General features: G+C 40.7%; 1 protein-coding gene across 3 annotated transcripts; it reads left to right on the forward strand.

The window, feature by feature from the left end:
* The first annotated feature begins 9,276 nt into the window (after positions 1–9,276).
* Positions 9,277–24,274, forward strand: LOC137277152 (uncharacterized). 3 transcript variants are annotated; one of them, XM_067808824.1, is made up of 5 exons: positions 12,829–13,554; positions 18,473–18,593; positions 20,226–20,377; positions 20,726–21,053; positions 22,137–24,274. In XM_067808824.1, exons 3-5 carry the CDS (start codon positions 20,233–20,235, stop codon positions 22,375–22,377), a joined length of 714 nt encoding a protein of 237 aa, XP_067664925.1. In that variant the 5' UTR covers positions 12,829–13,554; positions 18,473–18,593; positions 20,226–20,232; the 3' UTR covers positions 22,378–24,274. The 3 variants fall into 3 exon arrangements, with proteins under 3 accessions (XP_067664926.1, XP_067664925.1, XP_067664927.1); XM_067808825.1 differs by lacking the exons at positions 12,829–13,554; positions 18,473–18,593 and adding an exon at positions 9,277–9,400; XM_067808826.1 differs by lacking the exon at positions 18,473–18,593 and having other exon boundaries at positions 12,845–13,554.
* The last annotated feature ends 910 nt before the right edge of the window (positions 24,275–25,184 follow it).

The raw sequence follows: 25,184 nt of genomic DNA on the forward strand, positions 1-25,184 counted from the left end.
CAATGTAGTGTTATGACTGATTGAACACTGCGCGCCTCACTCAGAAGCTCTGACAAATTACATAGATTAGCATGAACGGTCTTTAATTTGGGCACATACAAATACAAATATTTACACATTTTCACGTCTGTTCTTCATAAGACATTTGACTGAAATCGATATTAAATTGTCACTTTAAATAGTAATGCATATTTTTGTCAGTCTTCTTCTACAATTTGAGCTGTTCAAACATATGGTCTGTGTAAGCAATGTCCCCGATGATGATGTGTAAAGACAAACTGTGGTAGTTGTAGTAACACATCTATAAAACTAGTATGCGAAACAGCAATTTGTTTACAAACAAAAGCCAAGTCGGAACTTTGCTAGATGTGAAAATTAGAAGTGAAGACATGTTCATCACTGTGCCAGGGTGTAGATGGTATAGCACATCTGATGACGTGCCTATGTTGAGGGCTTCAGATGCCCGGTAGATCAGGGTGTTCGGACGTTTCAGGGTACGCGCTCACAAGCTAGAGAAGCGCCCGATAAATATTACAGCGGCGCCCATATACCTGGTGTTCGAACATCGTAGGGTTTTTATAACTTGCACTCACCATCTGACATATATATGCTCTGTGCACACAAATGAAGGTATTCATTCCACACCCAAGTCATGAGTACTTTAGCTACAATGTCAACACTGACTGAGAGTAGTCGTTATCACTGAAACCATCTTGACGCCACCAATGTATGACAAATCTCTTGAAAGTCACCGATATGGGAAAGGATAATATATGGAAAGTGCCATGGCACGTTTAGCATAACCATCTATAAAAGCTGTGCAATATCTATCTATCTATCTATCTATCTATCTATCTATCTATCTATCTATCTATCTATCTATCTATCTATCTATCTAGCTAGCTAGCTATCTCTCTCTCTCTCTCTCTCTCTCTCTCTCTCTATATATATATATATATATATATGATCCCAGTATATACAATCATCAAGTGAATAATAGCACTCTACCTTTGTGACTTATACATAAATCAATGGCAATGATCAGCTCATCGATTTTCCCTCGACTTCCCTATCATCACTGAGATTATGACCCCCAAGGAGATTCAATCCGCATATTTATCAATTTCTATCGTATCGTCCATTATTTATGGCTGGGTGTGGGTGAGGGGTGAAAGAACAGTCATTTGTTGAATCTTATGCTGCAGATGTTCATTCATATCCCATTCTTATACCAACCACGCATTTTCCCAACGTAAATAAAAATAATGTGCATTGTATCTGTGAAGGAAATCAAAAAGGGTCTTCGGCGTGACGAGCGAACTCTTTAGATCACGTGGTTACCCCGCCTCCCCACTTGGTACAGGCCATGGCAAATGATCGATTTTCAGTTAATTTTCCAAGTTATCCAGTCGTAAGAACATTTTCAAGTTAGATATCTGCGTAATGACAGGAAGGTATATGGCATGTGATTCTCGCCTTTGATCGTAGCATGTCCATATCTACAATCGATTTATGCTCCAACTGATCAGACAAGCAAACAGTATTAGGATATAAATATACATAGAGTTATAAGTCAAAGGTGTTGCTACGTATATATTCTTCATGTGTATAGTTTCACTATGTTGTGTTTTGGAAGTTTAGTTTGCAGTGTTTCGGCGTTTGCGCTGCAGCCTATTCAAGACGTATGGGAAGAGTTTACGTTTTCACATTTGTATACATGTTGGTAGTCTACCATCACATGCAAATATGTGCATGCAGACTGTAACCAGAAACCTACAACTAAAGCATCATAAACGCTCATCTTTAGGCACACTATCGCGATGACTGATATAGGATCTGCTATGTGAGTTATGACGTTGCAGACCACGCGCCATGGTTAATGCATGCAGCTGCCGTGGACTGCTCCAGTATTCAGCCTGTGTAGGATATTGTTGTGTTCCTCTACGTCAATAATACTGTACGGAATTGAATCATAACGCATCTGTGAACTGTAAAATGTATCAATACTTTTCTTTTATGTTAAATCGAAGGTGGTAGATGTGTGATGAGACACACCTGTTGCCATCCCTGTGGGTATATGTATATCTGCCTTGACACACGGTCACTGCCACTATAAAGAAGCCATCACGTACACCACTTCATGCCTTCACAACGGTGAATTGCGTAGAATTTACCGGGTAACAGACATTAATTGTGACAATTCTGGTTCCCACTGGATGTTTGAATGGACGGGTTTGTTCCGATTTTGTTTGTGGATAAAAGCCCCTTAAGAAGCAATTCGGCGGGATGTCACTTTTATGCGTATGAGTCCAACCAGCAGTCAGCCAAGAGCATGTCCACTGACTCGACCGGATCAGGAGAAAGATACTACAGGATAAGTGGAACGTTGAATGAATACACAAGAGGACGCATATCATCTCGATATCGTAATTGTGTACTGTTTTTGTCGGTAGTTCCGCCAGCATTCGGAGACTACATTGTAAAAGGAGACGAGTCAACCTTTAAAGGTGATTCAAGGATGAATAAACTGGAGACTTGAATATTCCTGCTACTGCAGTCATGAAGTGCTCATCGCATTACATGGAGAAACATCAACAAAGTAGGTACTGATGTATAAACAAGCTGTCGTGAGAAGCAAGCTGTCAAACGATGAACTACCCTCTCATCTGACATTGCACGTAAACGTGTCTCCGGACATCGCTTGCATCACAAGCACGAGGTTTTTGGCAACCTGGCAGGTGCTTAGGTGTATGCTGACCATAGACCATAGGAAGCCGGAAGTAGAGTCAACAGGTTCTCTGTAGAAGGTTAATGACTACTGATGATGACACTCCTGGTGAGACGTGTGCAGCTGGTGTTGGTGATAGTGGTGGGTCTGTGGGCGCTCCACCTGGCTGTCCTGGGACTTGTGTGTGAGTCCATGCTGCAGGCTCAGTTGAAGACTCGAGGAAACCTAAGTCACATCACTAGCATGGTTGGAGGACATCACGTACACTCACAGAAACACACCTTGTTGGTTAAACAGAATCTCACAATGGTAGTGACACAGAATCGCACAATGTTAGTGTCACAGAATCTCACAATGGTAGTGGCACAGAATCGCACACTGCTGAAAACACAGGGCCAGAAAATGTTGGTGACTGGTTCTGGCTCTACTTAACTGATACCCATCGCCATCAAATATTGAGAAGTGGTTTGAATCATAAAAGCTGAACGACTGGCTTTTATTTTTTGACAAAAATATATGTTTCTTGGAGATTACTGTGTACTTCATAGCGCCAGGAAAGACGCAGCGCATGAAGTAGTGAGTACCTTTTCATGCATATCTTTATAAATATACATTCTTCATTACACCCGTTAGTTGTCAACTTTCAGATAAATTAAAACAATTCTAATCTAAACTTTACTCAATCTACAAATCATTACAAGTATCTAATGGTTGTACACAATAGCTTTGCAGTACACATTTCAGAGTCATTATACCGCTGCAGTACAAAGATACAACGTCAGTGGTAAAAGTCAAGTAATAAAATTCCCCTAGAAGCAACTATGGAAGCAAAACCTGCTCGCTAGATTAGTCCATATTTGTTCTAGAACGGTTCGACTCTAAAAGTAATGACTGCAGTTGCTTCCACATAACTATTTACATTAGCTAGAACTACATTCCTTACAACTGTTGATTAGTTTCCTCGTATTTACTGCTTGATGTGTACATTATACAAAGCTGTAGGTGTAGATTAGGTAAGGTGTCTATGTAGATTTATTTGAGCTGACAACCGACTGAATAGTATCCTACTTATCTTTTATGGAATACTATGGAACCGATTGGAAAAGATCTAGTCACCCCACACACCGAAATCCATAGCAGCTGTCCATTAAGTGTCACAAATATAGTGTTGTGCACACTTGGACAAGGTAGATACATACTTTACCAAACAATGAGTAATGCATGGTTAAAAAACAATCTAATTTTAAGCTCAGACTTGTGAAACTATAGCCTGCAGTCGATCAACAGTATCCACAACCGATGTATGACGCGTGTCCTCATTTACTTAATGAGAGGAGTTGCTTTAGAAGTTATGACTGAATCTTTTGTAGCCAACAATTATTACCAAAGTATCATAATTCACACGCATAAAGAAGAACATGGGCAACCAAGCAAATGAATAATCGTAAGTGGCAATCACAAGACAAATTGAGTACTCTAAGTTCTGTACCTTTGCTTAAAACAAACTGTATAGGTAGATGCCTTATAACACATATAACCCCCCCCCCCCCCCCCCCCACCCGCCACACACACACACACACATACACACATACAAAAGTACGTTATCTATTTCCAATTTTGAAACAATATTATCTTTTTTGGACCATCTAATATAGGTATTTGTTTTGGATACATATATATCAAGTTTCCATTGTTTACAGTATTTATCAGAGCGAACTACCATGTGTTGTAAATCATTCGGATCTGATGCTAACAGAACGGAGTCGTCGGCGTACAACAAAGCAAACAGATTTATCATAGTCTATAATCGATTGTTAAAAACATCACGATGTAATTCGACTCCTTTACAGTTGTCATTTTGTAGAATATATTCAAGATCATTCAGAAATATTCCAAATAGTATGGATGATAAATGGTCACCTTGACGACCGGCAGATGTGCCACCAAAGGATACACAAGATCTGATACTTTGATACGTGTTATGAAAATTTTTAAAGGTTGTTCCGGTTATGTTGTTTGATATCAGTTCTTGCCATGGACCCAGCCTCCAGACACCATCAGAGGCTTTTTGGAAATCAATGAAAACATCTACTGAAAGGTCGCCCTTCGGCAATTTGTATGAATCAAAAGGACATATTGACTGGAACTCGACGTATTGTCGAAATCTGTTGTAAAGTAATGCATATCAGGCAGCAGGTGGATGTTAGCGTTCAATGGGTACCTTGCAACACAATGGTCACATAACTCTGAATCAGTATCTGGCGTAACAGTCGTCACTTCACGTTCCCTGTGTGGATCGTCCTCATGTATGGTATCATAGTTGGGGCCTGCATTCTGTGTCTGTAGTGTTGTCAGATCTCAAACAGCATTGTGGAATTGTTTCCTCGTAGTCGATATGACGTCATCTCTAGTGTTACATCTGGTGTGTGAAATGAACATATTTTGCAAAAAATATGTAAGCATGTATATGATATTGTTCATTTAACTCAATCATATGGGCGTCCTTTGATATATTGGTTTCAGGGTCTGGTTTTCCACGATAGGTAATAGTTCCAATTGACATTAAAATTGACAATTTGATCTTGACATTTTCCTTCACTTTGAGGTATAATTACATAACTGATCCAATATAGAAAGAGGACGGTGGGGTAGCCTAGTGATTAAAGCGTTCGTTCGTAGAAGACCCGGGTTCTATTTCCTACATGTGTACAATGTGTGAAGCACATTTCTGCTGTCCACGCCGTGACATTGCTAGAATATTGCTAAATGCGGGAGCAAAACCACACTCACTAACTCACTATATATTCAGAAGACTTTGATGAGAGAGGTAGTATATTTGTACGCACACGCACACGCATACACTCACACACATTCGCACGCATACACACGCACATGTATGTCACAAGATCACAAGAAGTGAGACAGAGACATTTACAGACGCACAAAAAGACGTAAACTCTGAAACTCAGAAATACAAACAGCGTAGATGTCGGTGCGTATCTACTTTGTGGGTCAAGTTAGAACCTAGTTTTCATAACCCGGAGTCTTGGAGTAATCCCGATAAGGGATACTAACACAGATACATGGATAATTACTGTTTAACTTAACTCAATCATGAGTTGTAGAATTCCATGAATTAATCAGCTACCTCTTGGGCTGGAATGTGTAACACATACGATCATCACCTATATGCTAGATCTATTGATCTACTGTCGGAAGGTGAGCAGGTGTACCTGGTAAAATGTATAAGACCTTCAGTGGTTAACTTTCAGTGGATGAACACGTGAACTGAGTAGGAACGTATAAAACATCTACTGGGCACTTACATGACAAGTGTGTGTGTGTGGTAAACAGGTGATGGCCGAGTGTAAGTAAGGCACTACGCACAGGCTGGATAAGTATTTGGGTAAGCAGGTGAAATGAGTGGGGACGTACACAAAATATAGGGGATACATACATGGCATAGGTAAGTAGCAAGCAGATACACTGAGCAGTGTTGCGCAACATATGAACTTGATAGGTACATGATATGGGTAGGTAATGGGTTAGGTCGGAATGGATAAAACAATTCGATACCTACATGACATGGCCATGAAGCAGGTGTACTGAGTAGTAGAGACAGACAATACACAGGTTGGATACCTACAGTGCATAGATGGGTTAGCATATACACTGAGTAGTAGAGACAGACAATACACAGGTTGGATACCTGCAGGGCATGGATGGGTTAGCATATACACTGAGTAGTAGAGACAGACAATACACAGACTGGATACCTACAGGGCATGGGTGGGTTAGCATATACACTGAGTAGTAGAGACAGACAATACACAGGTTGGATACCTGCAGGGCATGGATGGGTTAGCATATACACTGAGTAGTAGAGACAGACAATACACAGACTGGATACCTACAGGGCATGGATGGGTTAGCATATACACTGAGTAGTAGAGACAGACAATACACAGGTTGGATACCTGCAGGGCATGGATGGGTTAGCATATACACTGAGTAGTAGAGACAGACAATACACAGACTGGATACCTACAGGGCATGGGTGGGTTAGCATATACACTGAGTAGTAGAGACAGACAATACACAGGTTGGATACCTGCAGGGCATGGATGGGTTAGCATATACACTGAGTAGTAGAGACAGACAATACACAGACTGGATACCTGCAGGGCATGGATGGGTTAGCATATACACATGAGTAGTAGAGACAGACAATACACAGACTGGATACCTACAGGGCATGGATGGGTTAGCATATACACTGAGTAGTAGAGACAGACAATACACAGACTGGATACCTGCAGGGCATGGATGGGTTAGCATATACACATGAGTAGTAGAGACAGACAATACACAGACTGGATACCTACAGGGCATGGATGGGTTAGCATATACACTGAGTAGTAGAGACAGACAATACACAGGTTGGATACCTGCAGGGCATGGATGGGTTAGCATATACACTGAGTAGGAGTGTATCATATGAACTGGATACCAACATGGCATTGGTGAGTTGGGAGCTGAGGAATACTGAGCACAACAAACTTTGAAAGTACATGATATGGGTAGGTATATAGCTTGTTGATTTTCTTGTTCATGTTCATGTCCAATCTTGACCGTTATTATTGGTGGCACTTGGTCACATTGAGACCAGGAAAAGGGTTAACAGACATCACTACAGGGCATGGGTCCACAGATAACAGCGGGCGACAAGGGCTCACCAACACCACCAACGGACAAGGAACCACAGACACCACCACAGGACAAGGAACCACAGACACCACCACAGGACAAGGGCTCACAGTCACAACACCACAGGACAAGGGCTCACAGACAACACCAACGGACAAGATCTCACAGACACCACCACAGGACAAGGGCTCACAGACACCACTACAGGGCAAGGGTTCACTGACACCACCACAGGACAAGGAACCACAGACACCACTACAGGACAAGGGCTCACAGACACCATGGATTGCTGAAGGCCTATTCTACCCCGGGGGATTCACGGGTCGCCACACACACGAGACAAAGGTACAGAGAATGACATATATATGGTTACATGATTAACAGACATCACACAAGAAATCTTCACACACGGGCTTGTTAAACTTAATCTCCACTTTATCAACGATACGTGAGATTTTATCTGACACAATGTAATTTTCTGCCAGACTAAGAACATAATCGACTGGAACTCTCAGTAAATTATTTCACAAAATTGAATTCCAAAATGTGTCATTCGAACTCGACTGCGTACGCAAGTAGCACATTTAAATTGATTTTGTGTAAGGCAAACCTACTTGATGCGACACTACTCAGAGAAATATAGGGCAGGTGCAAGCAGGGCTTGATCCGATCTCGCAAGGTGTCCGTGTTGCGTGAGACGGACCGATCTCAACTGATTGTAACGATCTGATTCGGTCGTATTTCATTAGGCTCTGTTGTACCACAAAGCAGCGTTGTGTGTAGTGAGTGAGTAAGGGGAGAGATTATGTATTGTGTAGACAAATACGGCCATTGGATCCCCAGGACTATTTTCGCTAAGTTTAATAACGCACACAACGTGAATACTATTTTGATTTAGACATGATGTTCAAACTCCTGAATCTTGGCTTGTCTTTAGAGTACGTACAAACCACACCGTCAGCGTTCATGTATGATGCACTGGGGAGTGTGGATCTGGATCATTGAGGACAATCGTACTATACAATATAACTGGTTGATAATGCTATCACCACTTCGTTTCGATAAATACTTTCTCACACTTAGTACATCTGTAATACCTCTAGGGAGCGGCTGAGTTTAGTTACATGGCACACTCGTCAATATTCCTGTATGGTGGCGGTCTGTAAATAGACGAGTGTGGCTCCAACAATCCAGTGATTAACAAAATCAGCATCGATACACTCATGTGGGATACGATAACATGTGACATCAGGGCAGCGAGTCTGACCACGCGAACAGTTAGTCGCCTCTTACTACAAGTAATGGCTATTGAAGATCACCTCTAACCCGTATCATCACGAGTCGTAATAGCTCTAATGTTCCGAGTGTATCACTGTACAACGTGCACTCACTCACCCATTCACATAGATGGGAAAAATCCCAATTTTGTCTGTGAGGTTCGTACCCTGATTTGCTCATAGTGAGCCCATTCCCCACAGTCTGTTACTATTTATGAGGCAAATATGAGAAATATTTTTATATATTCACCTTTTTAAATAAGCACAAATAGCTGTACAAATTTTGACCTTATTTTTGTGTTTTGTAAATAACTGAAGCAATGCAAGACACCAGACATTCGTCGTCCGACAGACTAATGAAATAGAGAATATCTCCAAGATTTGTCGAAGACCCCGCTAAAACTATTCAAGCATTTTGTTTGAGCCCGCCATTAAGGAGTGGGTATACAACTCTCATACCAGAACTAAATCAGTGGTCATTAATTCTAAATCCCTCCTTAGGTTGTATTCAACAGCAAACTGGGCGGTTGTCAGCGGTCCTGTCTCAGTCCAACCTGACACGGCAGTCTAAGCGAATTAACCAGTGTACCAGGACTTATCTGTCTGTTTACACAACAGCCGATTACACCATGAACGGAATGGTTTCCGAGTGCTGTCTTCCATAGCGTTCACATGTCCCACCAGTCTTGTAAGTATGAATGCTGCTGATGTAAATCAGGGTGACTGCTTTTATCAACTGCATTGATGTTCAGTGTCATTTCGCTGCAACGGGTCATTTTAAATGCGTGTAAAATATTTGTGCATGAAAACGGGGCGTGACTGGTATCGAACTGTGACTTGTGTCCACCATGTAATAGAATTATGAACCTGTGAACTTACAAACATAGCGCAGTCGCTCTAGTCTAGTGTCGAATATCAATACAATGTATGAATATAAGAAATGCTGTAAATGGTTTTGTATGATATTTAGAAATGAGTTCTCTATATAATTACCACTCAATGTGCTTGTAGTATTATTCGTCAGAAAACTCCAGACGTATATTTATCTTCTGGCATATCGTATTTATAACTCAAATTACAAATAAAGCGCGTAAACCCAAGTCATTCCCTTCATTAGGCGTGTACGTTTGATTTTGTCCACATCTTTTTTGTTCCTGTCTCTTTCTACTGAGACGTGGAATTGCTCAATAGCGTGTACATTGTAACGTAAACACATAACAGCACCATGGCTAAGTAACGCTGTCAGTAATGAGAAGGAGATTGTGTTCCGTCCTTGCAGGTCGGGTACAGAAAGCAGTCCGGTGCACCGAGCCACCTGAGCGATATGTATTTTCAGATTCGGCGATTTCCGCCATGTAGTCGACAAATAGACCCGGTGAACGGCAACAATGAAGTCTTTTATTATTCCACATGCCTCACGGGTGGTACCTTGAATGTGCATTGTTGGCTCAGTCATGTATATCATGAAGGCGCCACTGTATAAACGTTTTGCTGAAATACATTTTATCAAGATGTGAAGACGGCGGTAAGAAGTCAGAAGTCATACTGAACACTTCACTTCCTCATTCACTTCCTCCTTGACTTCCTCTTCTTTGTATATATACTACTTACACATAAGCAGTCATTAGCATACAACTACAGACATTATCTGTCAAAGTTTAGCATTTAATAATGAATTTCAATGAACATTGATGGAACTCGCTCTGTGTGTTTTATGGAACTTGGTCAAGAACTGTACTGAACGAAACTGCTTGGTGTGCACCGGAAAGTGCACACCTGTTGTGTTTTGTTGTTGTTTCCTTCTTTGTAGCTGTTGCTTCATTTTCTTTTAAACTCACTATCCTCCAATTCATTATATATTTTTTAACATAGACATTTGTAAATGTGTTCAAATTACGGGTTAGATGCTGTCAAGTAACAGCCAATGAACATTGGGCACCAACATTATATTTCACAGTCGACGGAGATTGTTAATGACATACCAGCTAAAGTGCTAAAGGTACTTCGTAGTGCCAAAATTATCAGTTGCGGGCCGCGAATGAACCATTGGAATGTCGCAGATGGGGGCCATATTGCCGAAACCTTCGGCATCACTTTGTATACACTTTGTGTACTTTCTTTTGTACGTCAGTATACAAGCGCGATGGGATATTGTAATGCCTATCTCGCATCAGTTTGTTTACGTCAGATTAGAAGTGATACGGTATGTTATAATGTCCTTCTAGCATCTGATTTGTACACCAGTTTACAGGTTTGACGATATATTATAATGTCATTCTAGCATCTGATTTGTACACCAGTTCACAGGTGGGACGATATATTATAATGTCCTTCTAGCATCTGATTTGTACACCAGTTCACAGGTGGGGCGGTATGTTATAATGTATAATGCACCTGAATTTCAAGCCGAAAATGATTTGCAACGGAGTTAAAATGAAGACAACAGTTACTATCTGAAAATGTAGTTTTGAAAAAATATAGTGCTTTAAATAGTAGTCATGCATTATTCTTGAAGTCAGTGGTATGGACGTTGCTCTTTGACCCCACACGGGGTGTCCCAAATACAATGAAGCATTTACCTGAGTGGGTAAGATGATAACAGGTCAGAGATTGTCGTCGACATATATTCACTGGTGTCGGGAGGGGTTAACCATGACTGTCAAGGTGCTCGAGCACCCATACACAGCAGCAGGTATATCGATACACATAGACAGCTCTGATTACAGGGTGTACAAGCAGGTGGTCAAATGAATATGTCTGTCATTAGGAGAGGCATGGCTTATCGTTGAGGTATTTGGAAGATATTGAGATTTGCAATATCATATGAGTATTTCATGTCATAAATAATGTTGTCTTTGTTTGGCTTGGAATATGGTGGCAATTTGCCATACTCGTGTACGTGGTTTGATAGAATATGAGATAATATTGATTCCTAATTATAATCGGACACATTCGTGATTTATATATTATGTATATATCATGCAGTGTTTCAAACAAACACATGTGCAGTGAAACGTTTATATTGTTCAGTTTGAAGAACTTGAGAGTAATGAAGTGAACACATCACAGGATCGTACACTGGGGCTGATGCATTGTTTGTGAAACAGGACATGGATATTTACAGAGATGAGCACATACTGTGAAGAGCCAAGGATTCCGTTAGACCTAAACGGCAAAACAATGATGTAAATTACAAGGGTGTCAGTGTGGATTCTTTGGCCCCCAGCAACTTATGCTGGTTGTGAATAAATAAATAAATAGATGAAGGAAGGAAGGAACGAATGAATGAATTAATAAATAATTAGTTTCTGTGGTAACTACCGACCATTTAAAGAAACAAGCCGTATTAAAATGATGAAAATAATTACACAGTCTGAACACTTTCAGGAAATTAACTGTCACAAACTCCAACATCGTGACATATTCTTATCATTGTACTCGTTCATACGAAAACAAACTGTAGCAGACAGACCAGTGAACGCTGGGCATTGAGTGGCGGGCCATATGGTAACTCTCTCCATTAATCAGGCGGGCGATACTTAAAGATTCTTAACAGATGAATTATTCAAGTTAACTGTCCAGCTAGTATTGTACAGTTAATATAACGCGCCTTAGTCGGATATGACGAACTGTTGAAGACTTGGGCTTGGCTTCGGTAACCATTCTCCTATGTCTACGATCGATGCTTTAAATAATTCCTTTGGTCAGAAATTGATTTCTCCAAATTCCCTGCATTATCACGCCATGCTTGGTGGCCTGTCTGCGTGTCTACTATCCACGTGCTGCTTTCATGAAAGTTTGAGTATATCGTCCCTAAGCACGAACTGCTCTATTAAGCATGTGCGTGATGTAATGGAGGACACCCTTGTTAAAGCCGGTTGACGACAGTGGAAGTTTATACCAGTTAAACAGTGACACCAGCAAGAGGTGTTAGAACTGTATCAGACATATTCTTATGTCGATATATGCGCACCCAATCGGGTGGACTAACAGCGAACCGATAAAGGAGTAGAGCCGGGGCTATAAGCTGTCACTGACGGATCGTTGTAATGATAGATTTATACTGTGGCGCTGAACGAGGTCTTCTGAACTCAGTGAATAGCAGTTACCGGTCTTAGTGATTAAAACAGCGCCGCTGTTCGATCACGTTGCCTAAATGGAGCGTCTTTCAACAGTTACACTATTGAAGCGTCGAGGCGTTTTGATGACTGACTGTGACATGGAGCAGTTGAAAACATCTAAACATCATAACCGGTAGACACTTAAGTGGATATAAACTTCTCACAGGAGCGAGCTGATCATTCAATTCTGCGGGTGAAGGACTGTGTAAAGTTAATTGAAAGATACAAACGTGTGGGACTATACACTGAAGTGTCTGCCAGTTCACCGTCTCAGGTGACAATCTACACATACACATCGGTAATGAAGAAATACCACTTGAAGATTCTCATACAGGAGTAAACAAAGTAGTATCATTCACTGACTAGCTACCGACTCTGTGTGGAGCTAGCCCAATGTTGTGATCGCTTCTCTATGGGAGCAGCCGTGTTGATTTTCTGTCAGTGATACAACCAAACCGAGTAGGCTAATTGACATGTATATTAACGTTCAGACTTCTCGGGATTGGATCCGTCAGACAGAAATAACATATTGCCACAGTGGCCATCTAAAAAAACACTAGGTAATCAGGTAGATTTCTGCATAGTGACAACCTGACTTCTAACAAGACGTGCAAGTGACTGTGTGGGTCGGGACGTGAAACAGATGTTCTGTGAAGACAAGTGGTAAAGTGGTAACAAGCAAATATTGGCGAAGTAACATATCGGGATACACAAGACAAAGGTATGTACAGTACAATGTCATATGTTGTATGTTTTATTTTATAGTGCATGCTTGTCGCCAGACACAACACTATTTCTCTTATATGAAATATCGAGTCTGGAAAAGACCAGCCCAGACAGCGAGACTGACCACCCGACAGTCATCCCTTATCACAGACATAGGTTACTGAAGACATATTTACGCCCGTGTTGTCAGTGTCCTGCTAAAACGCACCTGACAGTTCTATGCTAAACCACACCTGCCAATGACAGTGTAATGCTTGCTAAAACACACCTGACAATGGCAGTTTTATGTTAAAACGGAACTGACAATGACAGTTTGATGTTAAAAGAGAACTGAAAATGACGATATGCTAAAACACAACTGAAATGACAGTGTCATACTAAAACATGCTTGTCAATAATAGTTGTATGCTAAGGCAGAAATGACAATGACACTCCTGCAACGCACTTGAAAATAACAGTATTATGTTTAAACACATTTAACAATGGCAGTGTTATGCATGCATGCATACATACATATATGCGTACGTACGTACGTACGTACACACACACACACATACATACACACACACAGACAGACAAACACACACACATGCGCTGAAATCAGACAAGCACTGCTCTAAAGCGCTTTGAGTTCCACGTCTGTACAGTGAGATTCAGTAGGCTTGGCTAAACAGATGACTTTTGGTTTGGTTTTGAAGAGTGAACGTTCTTGTGAGGCCCGTATGTTGATTGGAGATGGCTCTCGGCTGACCGCAGACTGACATGGCTGGATAAGACTTGTGGAACAAGATTGTGGAGAGATTTGAAAGTTGGGAGCAGAACCTTGTAGATGGTTTGGTACCGAACAAGCAGCCAATGAAGTCTCTTCAATACAGGGGTGATGTGCTCGAATTTGCGAGGAAGAGTGACTACATGAGCCACTGCATTCTTGAATTGCTGCAGTTTCATGACAAGAGCTGGGAGACCATAGAAGCGTAAACTGCAGTAATCAAGGCGAGATGTGATGCAGGCCTGAACTAATGCTGCTGTTATCTCATCTAGACATCTTCGGATCTTTCCAGTATTCCTGATATGGCAGCAGGATCGCCTGCAGATTTGCTTTGACATGGGGCTATAAGGTCAGGTTGGAATCAAATGCCACACCAAGATCACGTGCTTCCATGGCCGGACTGACAACACAATCGCCTATGGAGACCTGAGGCAGACTCAAAGTTGGTGCAATCCGCTTGGGAGCCATGATCAACACCCAGTCTTGTCCTCATTCAACTTGAGGAAGTGATTAATACTGATCCAGTTTTTTAAATATGTTCAATGCATCCATGAGCTGAATAGAAGGTGTTTTCTACAGATAGTAGATCGAAAGGTTTAAAGGACAGGTACAGCTGTGAGCCTTCCGCAGAGAAATCGAAGGAGAAGCTGTGAGCTCTGGTTACGTCACCAAGCGGAGAAGTGTAGATAGTGAACAGAATTGGGCTAAGTACCGATCCCTGCGGAACTCCAAAACAAAGGACGTTGTTCTTGGATGTGGAGCTATCTATGCTGACTTGCTGATGTCTGTCAGTCATGTGGGAGTGGATCCACTGAAGAGCCTGACCTCTGATAACAACCCGCTGTTCCAGAGTGTTAAGCAGGATGTCATGGTCGATGGTGTCAACGCTGCAAATAGGTCTAGCAACACCAGGAAAGCTGCACCGTCTCTGTCTACTGCCTGCAGGATGTCACTCTGCACCTTGGTGAGTGTTGTCTGATGACAGAGTCATACTAAACAGAACAGACAATACCGGGTTTAGAATCGGCAACGCATTCTCCTTGTAATGGTTGACTAACCGATCAGGTGGTTCAACTCAATGACTCAATGCTGTTTTTTAGAAATATGCTCGGGTTGTCCATCATTGGAACGTCTGGACAAAATTTTATGCTATGCATAAAGGGAATTGCCATGCTAAAAGGTAACTGACATTTACAGACGGCACTGGCATTGACGGTGTACTATAGTAGACCGATGCTTCCAAGATTTGTTTCATTCATGGAATAATCGCCGGTGTGCATTGATTAAATTGTTGATGAAACAAATTCTGCGTGATTAAACAAATACCGAAGGTTCCTGAATCTGAAATATGCAGATAGGGAGACCGGTGCTTTAAACAAATACCGAATGTTCCTGAATCTGAAATATTCAGACAGGGAGACAGGTGTTTTAAACAAACAGTTTCGCAAAATGTGTCAAAATATTTCAGATGTTAGGAAATACCAATACTCTGCTTTTCCGATGCCCACACAAATTCAGCCAGATTGCCCCAGACAGGAACGTCTTGCGGAATGTCGAAATGGCAGATCACGATGTAAATTCCACCTGATGTGGCTGCTTAGACTCAATGTTTTGGTAATAAGCAGCAGGACATATGGCCAGCCAGACATACATAAAGACATTATATTCAGTAAAAGGCCACTGGCCCAAAATGTGGTCATAAATTCATACCGTGCATGTATATTTTTTACAGAAAGAAATATCAGAATCCAAACAATACCAAACTCAAATCTAAATAAATTATTCTTGATTTGAGATGTTCATGTCGTGCGTCCAGGTTCATTTAAAGACTTGACCATTAACTGTAACTGATGAGGTAATCTTAACAGAATTACACCAGCATTAATTTCCCTTGACATATAAGTAAGTTGAAGAGGGAATCTGCTATATTTGGCTAGTAAATTGGCTACTTTCAAGGAATACTTGCATCTTTTAACTGGAATTGTTCAAAGATGTGCGTGACACACCGATTTTTAAAACCGTAATAATGAATAGAATTAACCATAGCATCAAATATTTTGAAACGATGATCTACTCCTTTTGTAGAGTAACTACTGAAGAACTTAAGAAGCAAGAGTAGTTCCAGCTTCAGTTCATACAGGCCTAGGAGTGAACATGCTAAATACCCAAATACGTCTAGTATATAACAACCGCCAGCCTTTTTCATACTGCATTTTATCATATGTAACTTCTCCATTGTTGACAGCAACCTTCGTCAGATATTCAAACATGGGCCTAAGTATAATGTGCAGCCTGCAACTTTATAATCATTTGCTGTCGAAGCATACGCCAAAAATGGTCAAAAGAGACGAGAAGAGGAATCCATAGAAAGCCTCGAGTGGGTTAAGTCAGTGCGTGATGTTGTCATAGATTGAACACACACACTGAAAAACGGGAAACAGAATTGGAATAAAACCATTCTGCCCAAGCCAGCTGTCATCCAATATCTGACGTTGTTCCCACTGACAAGGTATCAAAGAGCATAACCATTATATTCCATTAAAAACATTATGTTTTTTGTGAAAAAACCCTGATCTAACAGCTAATCCTACCATGTGGATTCTAAATAGAAAATGTTTTCCCAAAGCAATAGCTTGAATAAGAGTAATCTCAGAAACGGACTGAGTTTAGTTTTGTCAAAACATTTGATCTTTCAACGTCCTGCACCACTATCCCACATGACAAACATAAGGAATACTAAATTCCTTCCTGGATCCATAGGACATTTGTAAATATACGTGGCAAACAAAAATATGCCTACATATCTACCTTCAAAGATTCAGGGCCAGCATTGTCAAACATGAATGAAAATGAATAAAGTTTAATGTGAAATTCTGGACCTTCATACTGAAAACAAAATTTGGGGTAAAGCATTTAGGCAAGACGTAGACATCCTCATGGACACAATTGTGTTCCCTATCCGTGCGGATCTGTTTCTGTAAGCATACGTTTGTGCCCGGATAGGCAATCAAAACAAGTAAATTTGGGCAAGAAGTGTAACTTACATATTCCGAGCCTTTACACAACGTTTTTGAGACTGTTATGCTACTCTTGCTCAGGCATTGTTGCTCCACGGTTACAACATTCCAATCCTCGGTGAAGCTTTTAAAACGTTTTATGGTGCACATGTTCAGGACCTTTCAAAAATTTATTTATCAATGACAAGTCTGCAAATCTCTATTCTATGTACACAGTTGACAATCATTTGGACATGTTTATGGCGAGTACGAACACCTGGTATCATCACTATTTGACAATGGTTAGTGTCATCGTATCTCATCGTCAATCACTGGATTGTCTCGTCCAGACTCAGTTGTTTACAGACTGCGTCGTACATCCCTAATACTGCTGAATGCGGAGTCAAACAAACGCACACACATAATCTAGACAGTATTGTAGCTCGACTATATACTCAACCAAAACTGAGGAACTTGACCACTACATTATTGAAACTTGTAAGGATGCTAATTCGTTTTAGTTTCTTGTATGACACAATTGTGTGGCGTATATTGTGTTTGAACATGATCTTAGCGACCCACTTGAAAAAAATATGAATGTTCGTGGACATAAAGCCTGTAACAGAACAATCGTGTGCAGCAAGTCACGTGATTACTTCAGGAAACCGCATCAAAAGTTCATAAAAAGCGAGTATGCCGTCATCTGCAAACCAGCAATGTAAGTCTGTCATGGGTAGGCGTAATCCAGGACAGTCCATTGCGTTTTTAAAATTCGGAACTTTCACATTCTGAGGACTCATATCCCCCACACGTGCTTCGTATGACTGAAATGGCGTACACAATTGTGGCATGTCAGATTCAACCAGTGGAACATGTTTGTCTCCAATGACGAGTCACGATTCACGGTGCACTTTGGTAATGTCAGACCTCGTGTTTGACGCAGGATGGGGAACGTCACGCACAATTTCGTTTTTGATTTGGAAGGGGAATCGTGATGGTTTGGCGGCCATTTTGTGTCGATGGTCGATCTCAGTTAATTGCCGTCCAATGAAATCTGACTGCCATATCATGTTGTGACCAAAGTTTGACCCCAGTCATTCCCATAAGTACATGTTCCTATGATAACGATTCAACTTCTTCTGTTCCAGCAGCTTTGTGAAGTAGGCTTTGAACAGTCAATACAGTGATGCGGCAATCTACATTTCATCGTCTGCATTGAAACACTGTGATACACATCCACTACTATTGTTAGATTCAATTTGATAAGTGGCAAGTATATTTTATTTGGAGCAATGTTTCAGTACTTACAACTACATGAAAGTGTCCAATCCTTTTCAAAGCATAAGGATGAAGATTTTATGGATATCAACTTCTTTATATGAGAACACAAGGAGTAAGCATTAACTCCGAAACGTTGTGTTCTCATATAAAGAAGTTGATATCCATAAAATCTTCATCCTTATGCATTTCACTTCTAAATGCCCTTCAAAGACTTTTCAAAGCATATGAGTATTTCTACGATTTGGGCTATTTCCTACACGTGTGTTTATGACTCACTGTCATGTGGCGAGGACACCGGGTGTTCGCGAAAATCTCATCGTATCCGTTGATAGCGTGGAATTCAAATACTTGATGAACATTTTTACTCTTTAAGTATGTTATACAAGTTAAGGCACTTTTATAGCCTCCCTAGGGCGGTGGGGCAGCCAAGTAGTTACAGCCTTCAGGTACAAGTGTGAAACCCAATTCTGATTTTCAGTGATATTGTTGGAAAATTGCTAAAAGCGGCGCAAAATCATACTCACTCACTCATAGTGTCTCTTCTCTACGAATGGCGCTTAATAAAACGAGAACCGAGTTTGTGGATGGTGCTAATTTCAACTGCCTATCCCGCAGTGCATATTTTACCTGTAGCGATTGTGTTATGTCTCCCAGCCGAGACCGTATGACGTGCCGGTGTAGGTAGTGTTGTGGCAAGCGGGGCCTAGTTACTGCCAAGTGTTGCTTGTCTATACATTATTTACAGTGTCTTACTGGTGTATGAGCCATACTCTGGAGCGGAAGTCAGCAGGGTACATTCTCAATACATTCCTTTGTTGCTGACGTAATGGTCCTCACATGTGAAGTGTGTGTAAGTGTCTGGGTGTTGTCTGTATGTCCTCCTGCTTGTTTATGTCCATTTGGACACGAATGGAAAGTGGTTGTATTGATTTGCGTTGTTCCTTTACACTGTTGAATTTTATCATGGTTTTGTATTTCATTTGAAATGGAAAGCTCTAAATACATGCAAGGAAGTCTGATTCGTCTGTACTGTTTCCATTTTCCACACGCCAGTATGATAAACTACAGTGCCCTATGAGTGTGAACAACACACACTCTTTCACTCACTTAATACTAGCTAGGAAATGATAGACTAGGCGCAGGTAGACGATATATCGTATATGCAAAATATGAAACAAACTGAGACAAAACATAGACTGTCAACCATCTATAACAAGGAATTAATAATTACACAAAAAAAGAAAACATATGTGCCAAGTTTAATCCCATTCTGAAGCGTCCGAAGAAAACGGTATTCCTGACGCGTGTTAAACGATGAAAATGAATGTTTTACAACATGAAATAGAACTGCGTGTGTTTAAGTTAAGATTCCATGCAAATATATAACCAATTGCATACACTCAGATGGACACATGCAAATAAGACTTGATTCATGATAACACACTAATACAAAATACACGATACCCACAGACATCCACCACATCTTAACATAATATACAAAATGTAGGAAGAGACCAGCAACTACATGCTGTTTCCAGCTGTCAGACCTCTGCTTAAACACGGGTGTACAACAAACATTAACTCTTCATAGTCGGTTCTGTAATATGATACGTTTTGCAGATTAGCCATGAGTGGAATAAGCGTCGTGACACAGACAATGATTACTCCCCGACGTTTCACGTGCTGGACCGGAAGAGAGCAATTGAGGCCTGCTGTACAAGACCTCAGTGGTCAGCTGAGACCTCCTACAAGGAGTCTGTCCAGTTCTTCCGGTGAGTGACGTTGGTAATAGAACAATGTTGGTAAATGTATGTACAACGGGTTGAATGGCTTATAGGTTCCCTGCAGTAGATACAGATGGAGGAAGCTGGGCACCACAGTCTAGTGGGCAGCTTGGAGGTAGGTTTAAACAATGTAACTTGTGACTGATGCAAAACTTAGAAAACCTGTATATTTTATGGCGAAGTTTATTCGTGGCTCTTCTCATTTTTGCTAAACCGTATTCTATATTTCACACTAGGCAGAACACACAGTCTCTTCATGAGCGTTGTTTTGCAGGAAGTCATGTAGAGTGTTATTTATTTTCACATTAACATGCGTGTACAACATTGTTTCCACAGATGAAGATGGGAACGGTAATTACCTCTCCTTTGGTCCTCACGGTTTTTTAAGTGAGCGACACAATGCCCTCACGTGTCGGCCTTTCCTCACACAACGTCAGACATCGGGAAGTACCGGGATGAACACTCAAAGAGGAGACAACTGTATACATCGCCAAACTGTGCAAAGAAGTGCACGTTTCAGGTCTCGTTTAAGCTATACGAGATCTCGCAGCGCAGACCAGATGCTGAACACTGTAGCCAATAAAAACTACGACAGCGAGGAATTGTTGTCACTTCAAGTGGCAAAATCAGTGGATAGGTCACGTGACTCCATGCAAGGAAATATGTATGTAGAGACTACTATGATTATATATATAACCAGTAGGCAGAGAGACGAATCTTTACCTGATACACTTCAATATATATATAACTTAGTAAAATACATTTTGAAGTGTATCCGGTAAACATTCGTCTCGCTGTATACTGATCATGGTTCTATGTTTAAGACACATGTTCACGATACCAGAATCGTTCACAAAACACAAACATGTGCTGATGAAACATTTCATAATATGTCTTACATTATTTTCACTAACCTGTTCAATAGCAGGGAATCACAACACATTGCTTACAATAGTGATAATGAAAGACAATTCTCCTTATCAAACATGGCTGTAATAAAGCTGTCGTGGATGTAGATTTATTGTTTGGGCATAGTTTTATTGTTTATTTGTTAAGATTGTCTCTTTAAAATAATACCAAGGCCCAAGACACCTTGTAAATACGCTGGAGAAAGTGTGAGTGTGGGAGTGAGTTTAGTTTCAAGCTGCTTTTGGAAATATTCTTGCAATAGTGGTTACAACGCTCGGTCTTCATGTCCACATGGGTACTATGACCCCCCAAGGATGACAAAGCCGCAGTAACTCGATGCGTCTAGTCCCTGCAATAGTTGTATGATTCCCACGGAGTTGACATTAATAATATGACGTGCCGATGAGATAGACATCCAGCGATTCTGGGAATTAAATACCAGTGCCTTGAACACGTACTTATTGTCCGGAAATGTGCGTTATATAAATATCCTATAACACAATGTGAGAAGCCCATTTCTGGTGTCCCCCGCTATGATATTGCTTGACTATTGCAATAATCGGCGTGAACCTAAACTCACTCACTCATGTCGTTCAGTGATGCCCTCACCAAGCCAGAGCTTTGGGTGTGCATGTAATAATTATAACACCTTTGCCATGGAGCTGGGTCTCCCTGTTTAACCCTACAGTTCCAGTAGCGAGATTAGATATATTTTGTGATTTATACACACCCTTAAGGTTTGTACTGCACGAAGATGGGCCTCACTATCCCAGATATTTTGTGTTAATGTTAAGAGTACGTATTTGTGCCATTCACCTGCATCATAATTTACCCCCAGGTACACCTTACCTTCCTCAAGGTTGTCCCAGCGTGATGTCGTGGTCCAGACACGACCAGCCACAACCACCGGCCGATACTTCGATTCTGCCAACGGGCTCCGCTGTCGAAACACGCACCAGAACAGGCGACCTCAGACAGCAGGGTCTTGGCTTGCTTCGGGACTCAAGATACAACGAATCAAACTTCAATCAAAAAACGATTTTGGTCTGAAATTGGAAGCCAGTGTGAAGGAAAGGTAGACGTGTGATACAGACACACTGGCCAAGTATTTGGAATTGAAAAAGAGGTTCCGGAATCCACATAGAATCCGAAGTATAAGATTAAATGTAATACATGTTGACATGACAGTCTCTGTGATCTGTGTGTGGGACCTGGAACCTGGGACCTGGAGTTCCCAGCTTTCAGTATGGCAAAGATGACCTCTAGAAGAACTATGGGATCGTATCGAGAAGGCGAAGATTCTTTTAACCAGGGCATAAGTGGTTGCTTCATTGAGTTTGTGGTTACAGAATAAATTGGAAGATGAAATGTGGTATTAGAACTTTGAACTTGGAAGGACGGGTAGGGAGAACCAGACATGTAATGCTTGGTGTGGTAGTCTTCATCCTGAATGTTAATACAAGATGTACATCGATCTCGCCACGCCAGTATTCAGTTTGTTCTAGGATGAACTGTTCTTTTCCTGTTCAGATATAGCTGAAAGGCGTGTTAGTTTTCTCCCTAGTTAGCCGTTATCTTTGAATTTTAAATCGGATCATTATTTTTCTTAGGTTTATGAATTTTCCTTTACTGTTTAACTGAGTATCGGTGTTTTGATATCTTAACTTGTGTCATTCTTTCACAATTTAAGACTTAAGTTTTGTGCATGTAGGTATCTCACACATTCACAAACTACAGTGTTGCTGATGAAACCTACCCCTAATGTATTTAATTCATTTGATAATAAGTAATCAAGCGTTTATCGTGTCACGGACTTTACCAACGAAACACTGCTACTACCAAAGAAAGAGAATATGTATGTAACTGTGACTGCAAAGGATAAATGCATTATATATTAAATCAACGGGAAAGCCGTAGGTCAAACTATCCGAAATCATATAACATTTCCACCCCCACCCCCACCCCCCTTAATCAAGACATATTTTATATCATGGCATTTCACTTGCCTCTCTTCCCATCTATGTGGTTTCTCTATGGTAAACATTTTATCAGTGAATGTCTGCATCTTCTAGAAGAACACTATTGTCATGGTTGTTTTCATTACCTGTCCACCAGTGGCCAGTATTTAAAAGGCGGATACGCCATTCATTATATATGCTATGTTCTCACTAAAGGACGTCGTTGATATTGATTTTGGCCATGTAATCCTCGAGTATCTTTCAATAGTAACAGATTAACTTCACATTGAAGCGTCCGATAGTACGGATTGTCAGAACATGGCATCATGGTTTTCCAAGGTGACCATGATCGATTGTGATAAGTAGTGATAGATGTTTCCAGTTCTTAGGAAATTAGGAATGTACCAAACTCAGTTATTTGTTTGATCCCATGCAGTTTACAATATCACCAATATTGCCTAAATATATGTCAGTGACTCTGTATTGCCAATAAAGTGTATTCTTGGAAAGAACCTCTTAACACACAACAGGTCTACTTAACATCGACTCGACATTTAATAACAATAAATCAACTGTTGTTGATACCTTAAAGTGTTCCATTAGTGCTCATCTCTATTGTTTTCGATTAACATATGGAAAACCCTACCTTCCTTCTCACTTTTGAGAGAAGGTTCCCGGAAAATATCGTGGTCTTCTGCAACATTAGAAACTTCGATCATTACAAAATACAGTTGTTGGTGTATGTCGATAGGTTAGGGCACAAAGCAGATATGTTCATTTGTTGGAGTTCCAATACGGCAATGAGGACGAGTAATTCTGACCTCGCTGATCTGCACAGGTACACTGTTGAATACACCTTTGCGAAAGGATGTGTTGTTTTTAAGGAATGTTAACTTATCAAATATTATTCATTGTTAAATAAATGTTATACATGTTATACATTTATTTTCTGTAATTAAAACATTCACGTATATTACTAACTGCAATGTATGGAAAATAAAGGAATTCAGCATCCTGAGTCTAGAATTTGGTTTCAGTTCAGTCACATCCACAGTCACATCGTTTTTTTTCAATATGTGTGTCCTTACGGTGCCAGTGAGAGTGCATAAGACAGCGCATCATGTGCCCTGGTATCACTGCCTGTTGAGAGTGAAACTAATGTTTCTAAAACATCTGAGTGTTAGTTCAGTGAATTCTCTTCCGTCATAAACAGATGCTTATGCAAGCCAACTTGCCACCTACAAACCGGTCTTGGGGACCACAAATGTACACGTCAATATATGTATAAGATACGTACTTATTTGTTACATTGTGTCATGTCCTCACAACAAATTCTCGGGAAAACATCGATTTCATGAAAATGATTGCATTCATGCGAAAACATGAATGCCACATACTAACAGATACTTGTATATACTTTGTGCGTAAATGGCTAGTGGACTGACTGTGTGTCTGTAAGTAGTTGATATATTGATCATCAGGTCTATGCAACTGCTGTACAGCTGTTTCCTCCTGCAGTATTTCCTCCTGCAGTCTAATACTGCCATTCGACGGAAGCACTGAAGATGCCAATGAGGAAACCTTTGGAAGAAATGGCATGAAACCGGGACTTCAAGCTAGTTTCATGTCCGAAACACTCATGAATTTGACAACTGAATACTTCATCACCAATTATAAGACTTAGTACTTTAACCCAACTTTAAAAGTGCTTCACGGACATATGCCGCTGTTTGTGTGATACGATACATTTAAAGTGAATTATGGAAGGAAACTACTTACATACTTCAAGGCCTACAATACAATCATTTCCTTAAACGTTCTCATGTTTGTTTCGGTTCTGTCAACAATGAATATATCCAGAATATCCATACTTTGAGCTCCCACCGTAAAATGTTCCTGACGTGAGTGTGTTTAGTAAGATGAAGATT

Source organism: Haliotis asinina, chromosome 3 (assembly GCF_037392515.1).
Source record: "Haliotis asinina isolate JCU_RB_2024 chromosome 3, JCU_Hal_asi_v2, whole genome shotgun sequence".
Classification (NCBI taxonomy): Eukaryota; Metazoa; Mollusca; class Gastropoda; order Lepetellida; family Haliotidae; genus Haliotis; species Haliotis asinina.

Bases quoted from the DNA above. Each gene is read 5' to 3' on its own strand.
- LOC137277152 (XM_067808825.1), top strand. From the start codon at position 20,233: ATGAGTGGAATAAGCGTCGTGACACAGACAATGATTACTCCCCGACGT. The intron at 20,378-20,725 runs GTGAGTGACGTT...TTGTTTCCACAG, and splicing joins GAGTCTGTCCAGTTCTTCCG to ATGAAGATGGGAACGGTAAT. The intron at 21,054-22,136 runs GTATGTAGAGAC...ATTTACCCCCAG, and splicing joins GACTCCATGCAAGGAAATAT to GTACACCTTACCTTCCTCAA.